Source organism: Myotis brandtii, unplaced genomic scaffold (genome assembly GCF_000412655.1).
Source record: "Myotis brandtii unplaced genomic scaffold, ASM41265v1 scaffold240, whole genome shotgun sequence".
Taxonomy (NCBI): Eukaryota; Metazoa; Chordata; class Mammalia; order Chiroptera; family Vespertilionidae; genus Myotis; species Myotis brandtii.
This window is the reverse complement of record NW_005359064.1, coordinates 5,769,523-5,782,964: the sequence shown is the minus strand read 5'-3', so window position 1 is coordinate 5,782,964 and position 13,442 is coordinate 5,769,523. Positions and strand designations below refer to the sequence as shown.

Here is a 13,442-nt window from a genome sequence, read left to right as displayed (position 1 = left end):
GGCCGCAGTGGCGAGGAGCCGGGGTGTCCCGCTGCAGTTTCCTCAGGGCAGTGAAAGTCGATTGTGGGGCGCGGCGAGGAGGCACCTCGCTGGGACGGGAGGGGGCCGGTCCAGCAGAGCGGGTGACAGAGGTTGACTGCTTGCTTCACCTCCTTGACCACAAATCTTGAGTGAACCCCCCTCCCTGCCATGCTCTGTTCGCGGGGAGCAAGGTAAATCAGGTCTCTGCTCTCATGGAGCTTCCATTTTAGTGTGGTAAGAGACAGACGATAGACATTTACTAGTAAACCAGTAAAGAAAATAATTATCACATTTTGTTGGGGCCACTTCCTGCGGGGCTTTGCCGGCTGTGATAAGAAATTTGGATTTTTGTCAGTGCGGTAGGGGGCTGTGAGTATTTTAAAGTAGGGGAGTGATCAGCCTTAAAAAGCTTACTGTGATTCCCAGGGCCCGGGAGCCGAAGGAGGGAAGTGAGAGTTACAGGGAGGAGCAATCTGTTTACCTACACTCCCAGCATCCTTTTGACCATTCCAATTCAATCCACTTTTTTTAAGTGGCAGTGACGTCAAGTTCTGTCACCTACATTATAATCACAGAACTGTTTGAGCTCTTTGTATTATTATTTTTGAAGATTAAAAAAATTGAGGGTGAGAGAGAGGTCACTTCACCTATCCACTTGCCACTCAGTTTAGTAAGTGTAATGCTGGGGTTTGTACCTACGTGTCATTCTGACTCCCAGTTTAGTACTGTCTATGTCAGTGATGGCGAACCTTTTGAGCTCGGCGTGTCAGCATTTTGAAAAACCCTAACTTAACTCTGGTGCCGTGTCACATATAGGAATTTTTTGATATTTGCAACCATAGTAAAACAAAGACTTATATTTTTGATATTTATTTTATATATTTAAATGCCATTTAACAAAGAAAAATCAACCAAAAAAATGAGTTCGCGTGTCACCTCTGACACGCGTGTCATAGGTTCGCCATCACTGGTATGTCATTACATCCACCTGTCCGTTTGTGCTCTAGGGTCAGATTCATGCCCCTTGGCCTTGCTGTGGTTTAGCAGCTACAGAAACCTTAATATGAGATTGAGATTGTTTCCTCATAGCCTGATTGTGCTAATAGAAAGGGCCAAAGAAAAGCCGCTGGCTTCCTTTTTGAGCATCGTCTTTTCAAAAAGGCAATGTTGACATGATCAAGGTGCTTTTCAGATTTCTCTTTGTACAGCTTCTGCTTACTAAGGACCTGCTACTGCAAATGGCTAACATTGGTTGAGTTAGCCAAGCACTGTACTAAGCAGCTTTATCTCCATTGTCTTGTTTTCCCCTCCACCCTAATAATTGTCTCTCCCCCACTTTACCATGACACCTTTCAGACATACAAAAAAGTTGTAAGACTTGTATAGTGAATACCCGTGTGCCTAAATTCTACAATTAACATTTTATTCTGTTGCTTTATCATATATCCGTTCATTTATCAATCTACCAATCCACTTTTGCATTTCAAAGTAAGTTGCAGACAATAGCACACTTTACCCTTAAATCGTTTAGCATGTGTGCCGCTGTTATGAACTCTGTTGTCAGATAAGGAAATTGTGGTTCACAGAGTTTAGGTAGGTAGGCCCAATGTCACCCGGCTGGTAGTGGTAGAGCCAGGGTTTAAATCCAAGTCTATTGAATCTAGAATCTGTGCTCTTAACTTTGATGCTATAAGCCTCTGTACAACTATGGGCTTCCTGAGGCTAGAGACCAGTAATATTATTAAGTACTCATTATAGGGGCCCAGTATTTATTGAATTAATAGGCATCCCAACTCAGCTACCAGATCCTTGTATGCCTGGTCACCTCAGCCTTCTTGCAGGTGCTTAATATCCTCATCTGAAAAAAAGGAGAGAGTTTAACTAGGTATCTTTTAAAGGCCCTTCCAATTTTTACTTTTTAAATTTTAGTATTCACTGAACACACCTTACTGGAGAGAAGTTGGAACTTAAACTAAGGAAGAGTAAATGGAAGAGGTCCTAGTCCAGGGGTGGGCAAACTTTTTGACTCGAGGGCCACAATGGGTTCTTAAACTGGACCGGAGGGCCGGAACAAAAGCATGGATGGAGTGTTTGTGTGAACTAATATAAATTCAAAGTAAACATCATTACATAAAAGGGTACGGTCTTTTTTTTTTTTTTTTTTTTAGTTTTATTCATTTCAAACGGCCGGATCCGGCCCGCAGGCCGTAGTTTGCCCACGGCTGTCCTAGTCTGTGAATAAGAGTACATATCCAAGGTTTGGAAAGTCTCTTCTACCTCTTTTGAGTTTCCCAAAGGCTTTTAATGCTGAGGATTATGATATAAAGCTCTATAGAAAGACCATAATGGTTGTTTCTTTTAGAGATGCAGCATCTGAAAAATAGCTTGTAGGCTATATTAAGAGCACTGTGCTTTTCCAGGTGAGTCAGAAATGGAATATAGTACATCTACACACATTCTTGAATCCACAGTTTTGAGGGGCTGTCTTAAGTGTGGTACCAAGGTACTCTCCACAGTCTAAGGGGAATAGTGGTACAGAAGATAAGATGTATTCACAAGACCCTGTCAATAGTGTACAGTGTTGTCACTGCCCAGAGAAGAGCTAAGGCAAGGAATTTGATCTTGAGAATTTGAAGGCATTCAGTAAATCTTATGATGCCACAGGTTTAACCTCACCTGCAGCATTTTTTGCAGGATCCTGGGATAGTTAACTGATACCAACTAGTAGTGTATGTCATTGATTCTTAACCCTTAGTGGGTTAATTAGGGAATCTGATCAAAGCTGTGAATCAAAAAATGCACATGTGAACACATAAGCATAATTTTGTTTCCAATTAATTTTCAATTTCAGGAAGTGTGTGGGCTCCTGGAGTCTATATCTGGTCCCCAGGCTAAATGTCACTGCTCCCATTTGCACTGCTACTGTCTATTCTCTACACAGCAGCCATGAAAATCTTTTAAAAACAAATCATCATAACATGACACATAGCCTAAGACCTTTTCAGTAGCTTCCCATTACAAGTAGTATAAGATCCAAACTTTAATGTGGACACTAGAATTCTGTTCTGCGTTCTGGCCCCTGCCTGCCTCTTCAACCTCATCTACTGATGCTCCTTATTCCCTGTACTTTGGTCACTGTAGCCTTTCTGTCCCGTGGGCATGCTGTTTCCTTTGAATGCAACACTGACTCCTGCCCAGATATGCCTAGAACTTTGCAATATATCAAATATATTGTCATCAAAGAGGCCTTCCCAGATCACTCTATAACCTGTGCCTCAGACACTGGCTCTGTCATTACCCTTTTTTCTTCATGGTGGTGATCTACAATGTTTTTGTGATGGTCTCTGCCCCTGGAATAGGAGCTCCATGAGCACAGGGCTTTTCTGTTTTGCCCTCCATTGCCTCCAGCACCTAGAACAGCGCCTGCAGTGTATTGACACTCAGTGTTAGTTGAATGAGTATGTGAATTGTTTGGACCAGAGACTGGACTTTTCCCCTCGTGGAACATTTTAATGCTGATTTATTATCTCCATTGTGGTGTCTAGGCATGTGGTGTGATAGTAGAATTAATCAAAAGCAAGAAAATGGCTGGAAGAGCTGTCTTGTTGGCAGGACCTCCTGGAACTGGCAAGGTACTCATTTTTTTTAATCTACCCAAGAGAATGAACTTAGTGTCTAAGCCAAATTAATCTTTTGTCTTAGTCTTTTTTAGCTAATTTGGTTAGATGTATGTTTTTAAAAACTAATGTGCAATAGTACAATTGAGTTTCTAAAATCCAGATTATCCTGGACTACCTCCAGAGAAGAGAGAATGAAGTCTGTGGAGGGGTCTCATTGTCTCTGGAATTTGTCTCCTATCTCTTTCAAGGCTCCTTTGCTTTGGAAATACATTTCTGTTTGCCTAGGGCTTCATAGAATCTTCACAGTGACATCTTACTTGAGGAGGGAAGAAAACCACTCAGCAAGCATTTTTCTGAATGCTAACTTTACCTAGTACTCCTCTGGCTGTGTGAGAGATGGGGGGGGGGGGGTAGAATATAGGAATTGGAGACATGATTTTTATCTTCAAGGGGCTTTCAGGGCAGAGAGAGGAAACCATGACAGCACAAAATGCTTTAGTTGAACACTAAGCTGCATGGTATTGATTGATCTTAAATGCAGCTGGAAGGTGAGTAGGAGGCAGCACTGAGGGCTGGTAAAGCTGGAAGCGTTGATCTTGACATTAGCCCTGCAGAGTGGGGAGAAGATTGGCTTTGCCGGGAAGAAAGGGGCCTTTCAGTCAGAGGAGGCAGTATGGCTTGTTGGAATCCATAAAGGGACTGGCTAGATATTTGAAACACCCCAGAGTCCCCAGTCAGCCCTGGTTCTTTGAAACGACCTCTTGGTAGAGGAAAATAGGCTGCTCGGGCCACTGCTTTTTGGGCTACACTGTATGCTGATTCTCTAGAGCAGAGGTTCTCAACCTTCCTAATGGCGCGACCCTTTAATACAGTTCCTCGTGTTGTGGTGACCCCCGATTTCATTGTTACAAATTGAACATAATTAAACCATAGTGATTAATCACAAAAATAATATGTAATTATATATGTGTTTTCCGATGGTCTTAGGCGACCCCTGTGAAAGGGTCGTTCAACCCCCAGAGGGTCGCGACCCACAGGTTGAGAACCGCTGCTCTAGAGGATTCTAGTGTCTCAAAAACTATCACCAAAGGAGTATTGAAAAGAAAATCTAAGCAGAACTTTCACTGGGCCAATTTTATAACACTGTCTCAGAGAGCCACTTTGTTGCCCTGGCCATTTTGGCTCAGTGGATAGAGCGTTGGCCTGCAGACTGAAGGGTCCTGGGTTCAATTCTAGTCAAGGGCACATGCCCAGGTTGTGGGCTCAATCCCCAGTAGGGGGTGTGCAGGAGGCAGACAATCAGTGATTATCTCATCATTGATGTTTCTATCTCTCTCTCCCTTCCTCTCTGAAATCAATAAAAATATATTTAAAAAAAAAAAAAGGAGAGATAGAGTCACTTTGTTGTTCTTCAACACCAAGCTTGTTTTCTTCCTTAGCCCATACACCTTGGGAACTGACCTTACTCAGACTCTTGTTGAGGAAAGATGAAATGGCATTAAAAGGTCACGGCACTTCTCAGTCCTGTACCAGCTTTAGGAGACTGGCTTTTGCTGCTTGATGTTTGACCATACATCTGTTAAGTCTGCTTCTGTTCAGCATCTGACAACTGTGGTTATCTGGCTAAAAATCAACCTGTAGTTTTACTAGGGCATGTTCACGGATAATTTAAGACCTGTTCATAGCTTCAGAACCTGACCTCGTGTTCATTATGTGTGGGCCACTTAATATAAAGTGAACATCATGTAATTTATTGATTTCCGGTGGGTTGTCTTCCTGTACCTGTATAAACAAGCAGCAGTTATCTCAAAGATCCAGTAGTGGTGTTCTGAGTGATTAGGTCAGGACCCTGTTTTAATACTGAGGGAACAGTTTTGGAAGACTATACTAATTATGATGGGAATATGATCTCTGTAACCCTGCTACCAGCATTTAAGTGCCCCCTCCTCCATTTTCTAGATTATGGTACCTAGGATATGTTATTTAATCTCTCTGTATTTCAGTTTCCTCATTTGTAAAGTGGTGGTAGTAGTAGTATCTAATTCATAGGGTGAGTGGGAGGTCATGTGAAGCACTTAGAGTTGGGCCTGCACTGGGTCTCAATGAATGATAACTTGTAATTATAGGGATGATTAAAAATGCCATTTAGATTATAAATACAGAAGAGTCATCAAACATTTATTGTGTGAAACATGCCTATTGATGTTAAGACTAGACTAGATTTTCAGTTTCTGGTTATAACTTTTTTTAATAACGTATGTCTCTGAATGATCATATTTTCAAGAAGTAAAAGAAGTACATTTTCATTGTTTTCTGTAGACAGCTCTAGCTCTCGCTATTGCTCAGGAGCTGGGTAGTAAGGTGCCTTTCTGCCCCATGGTGGGGAGTGAAGTTTACTCTACGGAGATCAAGAAGACAGAAGTGCTGATGGAGAACTTCCGCAGGGCCATTGGTGAGTATCATGTTTGTGGGAGGAAGAGTTCTCACATGCACGGTGCACTAAAGCCTCCTGGTTGTGAAAAAGACTTTATGATTTGTATTTGTTGTACTGCTCTTTTTCTTTTGACACCATTAGTGTTATCTTGCAAATAAAACAAAAACCCAACTTTCTAATTGAGGTGCTTTAACAAGCAACAAACGTGGGCCCTAGCTATGGGGCTGGGGTTCTTAGCCTGACAAAATAAATGTGGCTATAAAGTGATTTTTAAGAAACAAGTCAGGCCCTGGCCGGTGTGGCTCAGTTGGTTGAGCATAGTCCCATACACCGAAAGGTCGCCAGTTTGATTGCCAGTCAGGGTACAAGCCCAGGTTATGGTATCGGTCCCCAGTTGGGATGTGTATGGGAGGCAACCAATCAATGTTTCTGTCTCTCTTACATGTATGTTTCTTTCTCTCTAAAAAATCAATAAAAACATATTTAAAGAAAAAAGTACTTAAAAAAAAAAAGAAAGAAACCAGTCAGATTTTCCTAGAAGCCTTTTTATGTTTTTAGAGATGACTTTCCACTGGAAAGGTTTTGGACTTAAGCCAAAAGAATTGTGTGTCATGCTGCCAGAAAGCCCCTGGTTCTGGATGTTGAGCCAGAAGAACTGTGGTCTGTCAGAGAGTGATGATACTATTTGGTCACTGGCAGAGCTTTGAGGCTGGTAGTGCCAATCTCGCAGGGCTTGGAGCTACCATGTGGAGTGTTTGTTATGTGCCGGGCTCCTGCATTGATGAGAGCCTTTCCCCCTGCCGAGAGGAACCTCTCCGTCTCATTTAGCATCTTATAAAACAGACTCAGAAAGTTCAATAGCTTGTCCATAGTGACCCAGCTAGGAAGAAGCAGAGCTCTAGTTTTAACCTCATTTGTCTGATTCTAGGGTCCATGCTTTGAAGAGCTGCTGTGAGGAGAGAATGACCTCTCTCCCGAATGTTTTCCTCTTGCCAGCTAGGACTTGTGGGGCAGGCTCCTGTCCTTATTTCTTCTGGCCTACCTCTGGGAAAATCTCAGCTTCTCTCACATCTACTTGTAGAAAGAGTTTATTCCTTTTAAACTGTTAAGAAATATTTAATGTTTCTGCAAATGTGGGAGTCTGTCTCTAGGATATAGTTAATTGCTGAGTCATCATGGGTTATGAACACTTGTCAGTGCCTGCACCATTTTTCAGTCCTTTTGCTTGTCAAAGATAAATATTCTGGAAAAGGAAGTTTACTAATTAAAAAAAATTCAAGGAGCCCTGACTGGTGTGGTTCAGTTGGTTGAGCATCTTCCCGTGTACCAAAAGTTCCCCAGTTTGATTGACAGTGAAGGCACATACCCAGGTTGCAGGTACAATCCCTGGTCAGGGTGTCTGTAGGAGGCAACCGATTGATGTTTCTCTCTGATATTGATATTTCTCTCTCCCTCTCTCTAAAGTTAATAAAAATATGTTTTTTAAAACAAGAAATTATTTTTAAAAATTTCAAGGAAAATATGAAAGTTTAAGCAAGAATAGATTTGTCTAGCCCAGGATCCTTGCCTCAGAACAGCTAAAGTCTGGTTTGGGGGTAAGATCCTATAGGGCCTTAGGCCATGGTTAGGGCTTTGGCTTTTTTGCTGAGTGAAAGGAGAAGTAATTGGAGAATAGTTTTGGTTTTATAAGAATCTCTGGCTGGGGTATAGAGTAGACAGTAAAGAGGGCGAGGGTACAAATAGATCATAAGTCGTCTGAGAAAGAGATGGTGATAGCTTTCAGCAAGGGTGGTGATGGTAGAGGTGATAAATGGTTGGATTTGGGGTATAGCTGGATGATAGAGCTGACAGGATTTCCTGAAGGATTAGGTGTTGGGGCTGAAAGAAAGAGGCAAGGATGTCACCTCTTCTCCCAGCTTTGTCATTTTGGGAGTTGGGAAGGTATGGGAAGGAACAGATTGGACATTCATTAAATGTCTACTATAGATATAGGGGGCAACAAAGGTTGCCCCAGTTGCTGACACACAGTAGGTGCTCAGTGAAGTATTTGTGAGTGAGAGAAGGGAGTGGACTTTAAAGCAGAGAGAAGACAACCGTTAGCTAAAATAAGATAGCCCTTGGTCTGTGTCTGGAAATAGACATATTCTGTTTGATTTATACAGTGTTTTTAAAAATAAAATTTGAGTTATGTAGTTGCCAGTATTTAGAGATTGAGAGATGTCATATTAAATCCTTCTTTCTGGCTTGAAAGAAGCTTTCATTTCCACCAGGCAGCAGTCGGTCAAAGCTAAGTGGGTCCTCTCCTGTTCAGAGCAGGCTTGCACTCCAGCTTGCCCCCGTCTCTGTGAGGCTTGCTCTGCTTCTTAATGGTCCTTGCCAGGTCTAAGTAAGCCTGGAGTTTGGGACTCTTGCTTTAGACCAGAGACACTGTGAACTGTATCTGTAGGCTGCTTTGTGTTATTTGGAATATGGACCTTTTTTTTTTTTCCAATCCTCACCCAAGGATATGTTTTTATTGATTTTAAAGAGAAAGGAAGGAAGAGGGGGAGAGAGAAACATCAATGTAAGAGAGAAACATTGATTGGTTGCCTTGAATAGGCACCCCGACTAGGGATTGAACCCGCAACTTTTTGGGTGTACAGGATGATGCTCCAACCAAGTGAGCCACGTGGCCAGGGTGGAATGTGGACTTTTTAATTAATTAATTATTTATTTATTTAATATATTTTCATTGATTTCAGAGAGGAAGGGAGAGGAAGAGAGAGAGAGTAAACATCAATGATGAGAGAGAATCGTTGATCGCTGCCTCCTGCAGGCCCCACACTAGGGATCGAGCCCACAATCGGGCATGTGCCCTGACCAGGAATCAAACTGTGACCACCTGGTTCATAGGTTGACACTCAACCACTGAGCCACACCAGCCGGGTGTGTCTGGCTTTTTTAGCAACATTTGTATTTGTAAGGTTTAGCTTGTGTTATTACATGAAGTGTTGAAAGGCATTCAGTGAATCTTATGATGCCATAGGTTTCAAATCTTTTGAGAACTTTTAAAGAATTTAATGAACATGTGTCATAGATTTTATTTAACTCATTATTTAATGAGATAATCTGTAAGATGTTACAACTGGTTCAAATATGTGTACTAATAAAATGCATTTTTACAAATTTGAAAAATATTTTACTGACATTGATAAAATCTGACAAAACTGACCTTTACGTGAGTGTATGTGTTTAGGTTGCTTAAAGGTAATTTAAATGCTTTAACTTTGAAAAGATAAATTTCCTAGGCATCAGTTTTGTGATTTGCCCTTTTTTGGGGGGAGGAGAGCAACACAGTTCTTTTGATGGCAGCCAAGTGAAGAGAAATTTCTTGATCCTGCCACCGAATAAAAAGGCAGGTCATTGACAATCTTCAAAAAGGAACCCTGCCCATCTTTCTCTGCCTTTGAGTTTCTGTGATGTTGACAGTGGGGGTGGGAGAAAGCTGTAAGCTGACCAGAAATAAAAAGCAAGGAGTCTGTGCTATTTCCTTGATGTGATGAAGGTCCCTGTCAGGGATTTAGAAACCTGAGCCAGCAGATGAAACCTGTGTCATTTGCGTTGTTGTTGCCAGAGATAGTGCCAGCTCAGTCCCTTTCCTGGCTAACAGCCTGTTTCATTGTCTGTCAACCATATCCCCTGTCTGCTTGTCAGCACAGAGCAACTTCTAAACAAATATGGAACTAGTGAGAGATGGGAATGCCTTTCCCCCACTTGAGGAATTTCATGTCATAGTCGTCTAACCGCAAATATAGGAAAACTTCCGTTTGGAGGACTTTATCTCTGGGATGTAAAGGTTTTGAATTAAAAAATCAAAGTTCAACCCTGGCCAAGTGACTCAGTTGATTAGATCATCATCCAGTGCAACAAAAGGTTGAGTTTGATTCCCAGACAGGGCACATACCTAGGTTGTAGGTTCGATCCCCAGTCAGGGCACGTACGGGAGGTGACCAGTCACTATTTCTCTTTCACATTTCTTTCTTTCTCTCTCCCTCTCTCTCTCCTCTCTCTTCTCTCTTTCTCTCTCTCTCTCTCTCTCTCTCTCTCTCCCTCTCCCCTCTCTCCTCTCTCTTCCTCTCTCTCTGAAATCAATAAAAAAATCATGTCCTCCATGAGGATTTAAAAAAAAAAATCAAAATTTTATTTAAAAAGTACAGAATTTTCCAAGTTTGTCACAATTTTTTTTTTTTTAAGTAAAGGGGGAATTTTATTGAAGAACAAGTACAGACTCCCACATGGGGAGGGGGAAAGAATCTCACAGCACAGACTCCTACGTGGGGAGGGGGAAAGAGTCCCCTGTCACAATCTTCTGATACGTTCATTTTATTTAGAAAATTTTGTCATGGTGTTCAGGAACTAAGAATTTGGTGAGGCAAAAATGAAATGCAACCTCTATTTTGGGGCTATTCCAAAACTTCCATTTGTAGGCTATCAGATTGAGTGAAGGTAGAATAAAACGTTTCCTTACTTGAATATCTGAGAGAGTTTTTGCCCAAATTGGGTTTCTAGGGAAAGAAGTCAGCGGACCCAATGTTAAGATAATGACCACATTTAAAAGTGGGAAGTAATTGACACCACTGGCAGTGTTGTTGTTTTTTTTTGCCATTGGGTATTCCCATATCAGAACAGAGGTGGCTCCATGGTGAGGACACCCAGACCATATCAGGGCTTCCTGCCATCAGAAGTAGTTTAAGTCTCACATTTTGAGTAAAACAGTTCATTATTCTTTAGATGAGTGGTTCTCAGCTGTGGCTATACATTGGGGTCATCTGGGGAGCTTTAAACTAATAATAATGGCAGGGTCCCAACCCCTGAGATTCGGAGGTAAGTGCTCTGAGTGTGGCCAGGGTATAAGGAATTGTAGAAGCTCGTCAGGTGATTCTAAAAGGTAAGAACCATGACTGTAGACTCCAGCTAAGGCTTAGAGCAGTGTTTCCTAAACTTAAGCCATCAGTGTTCTTCTTTACCAGGTCCCACTAATAGAATATTATTTATTTAAGTATTTTAAGGTGACTTTTGTGCAGACATACAGAAAAGTACATGTATCATAAATATAGAGCTCAGTGGGTTATCATAAATTAACAACCCACCCAGTCAAGAAAAATAATATTGCCAATACCCTAAAGTGTAGTTTGTGTCCTCCTCTATCTCCATCCTTTCTTTCCTTGTCAAATTAATGACTGCCTTGAATCTAACATTATAGTGTAGTTGTACGTGTTTTTAAACCTCGAATGCAATTTTGCAGTATATATTCTGCCACATTTGGCTTCTTTCCCACAAAGTTATGTTTGAGATCCATCCATGTTGTTGCATGTGGTCATAATTCTTTTTCATTGCGTTGTGATATTCTGTTGTATGAGTAAACCACAATTCAGTTGTCTCTTCCACTGTTTACAGACAGTGGAGTTTTCTCAGGGTTTGGCAATTAAGAACAATGCTTTTATGACTACTACTGGCTGTATCCCTTGGTGCACATGTGCACTCATGTCTAGTGAGTATATACCTAGGAGTTGAATTGCAGAATCATAGGATATTCAACTTTAAGAGATAATACCAGCCCTGACCAGTTTGGCTCAGCGGATAGAGCGTTGGCCTGCGGACTGAAGGGTCCCAGGTTCGATTCCAGTCAAGGGCATGTACCTGGGTTGCAAGCACATCCCCAGCAGGAGTCGTGCAGGAGGCAGCTGATCGATGTTTCTCTCTCATCGATGTTTCTAACTCTCTATCCCTCTCTCTTCCTCTCTGTAAAAAATCAATAAAATATATTTTTTAAAAAAGAGAGATAATACCATGTTGTTCTTAAAGTATTTATACCAGTTTACACTCCCAGTAGCAGTGTAACCTTCCTGTTGTTCTGCATCCTCACCAACTCTTGGTATTACCAGCCTTTAATTTTAGTGATTCTGGAGGTTATAGAGTAGTATTTCATTGTTGTCACCCCTTGAACATGTAGCAGATATCTGAAACAATTTTGAGAATTATAGCTTGTCTGTTTAGTTCTAGATTAGAATCGAGGAAGTCCCTTTGAAAGGCTGAAATACAGTTGTTTTTCTGCATTCTGTTATATTTGTGTTTGTGGTGCTTTTCTACCCAGGAGTACACCCTTGAATGTACGTCAGTAAGGTTGACTAGTCAGTTCTTGTGACATGGAAGTTTTTTGGCAATAGAAGTTGTTAGGGAGTAAGAAAATTCTGCTCTGACCAGAGTTCCTCTGCCATCTCTTCCAGGGCTGCGGATAAAGGAAACCAAGGAGGTTTATGAAGGTGAAGTCACAGAGCTAACTCCGTGTGAGACAGAGAACCCCATGGGAGGGTATGGTAAAACCATTAGTCATGTAATCATAGGACTCAAAACAGCCAAAGGAACCAAACAACTGAAAGTGAGTACATGTTTGTGGACTCTTTTTCTCTTGCCTTAGAATCTCTCAGCACTGTGTGGCCTTGGGCAAGTGTTATAACCTGTGTTCCAGTTCCCTTGTCTGTGCACTGTTGTGATGATTATCACAGGGCCATCTGAAGATGTTATGTATATAGAGCAGTAACAAGTATAGGGCCAGTACACAGGGGACTTAATAAAGATAGCTTTTTCTTATTTACTCTAAGGAAATTGTATGTGTTGAAACATGAGCTGCGTGGCTGGTCGAGTATACCTTCTGCCACCTATTTATGTTATGACCATTTGTCAGAGCCCTGGGCTACTCTCTGTACGTGGGCATTACTTTTTCAGTTACCGTGCTCATGCTTATAAAAAGCAATGGCATTAAATAATTTGGTAAGAGTTGGAGAATGGATGATGAGTTGCCTTCAAGAGACCAAATACTGCAGGTATATGTCAGGACCTAGAAACCTGGGGTACTTCAGTGGTTGGTTCTGCTTAGGCCAGGGCTTCGTAGAGAAGCCATAGTGCTGGCACTGTGGGAGGCCCTAGAAGGCCCTCAGACCCCTGTCCTATAAACCTTGAGGATGCTGGCAACAGGGGTGCCTGGTGGGAAGAGCATGGATTTTGGAGTTAGTCTGAAAGGGAATTTTGGCTCTGCTGCTGATAATGGTATGACCTTTGGGAAGTGACTTTATCTGTTAAATGGGAATAAAAAATTGCCTATCTCGCGGAGTTCTTTTAAGGATAAAAGTTGTAGCTTTGGATGTGGCACCTAGTTACCTAAGAAGTGGTAGCTTTTGATGTTATTGTCAGAGCTTTCAGTTAGAGAAATGGAGCAATTTAGATTGTAGGCTTTGCTTTATTATTATTATTATTATTATTATTATTTTGTTGTTAATCCTCACCTGAGGATATTTTTTCCATTGATTTTTAGAGAGAGTAAAAAGGAG

At 41.6% G+C, this 13,442-nt stretch overlaps 1 protein-coding gene across 1 annotated transcript in view; it reads left to right on the top strand.

The window, feature by feature from the left end:
* Positions 1 to 13,442, top strand: part of RUVBL1 (RuvB-like AAA ATPase 1) — a 36,593-nt gene that overhangs the window by 255 nt on the left and 22,896 nt on the right. The window contains 3 exon segments of the mRNA XM_005866955.2: positions 3,565 to 3,653; positions 5,961 to 6,093; positions 12,342 to 12,493. Coding sequence (XP_005867017.1) covers positions 3,565 to 3,653; positions 5,961 to 6,093; positions 12,342 to 12,493 — 374 coding nt within the window.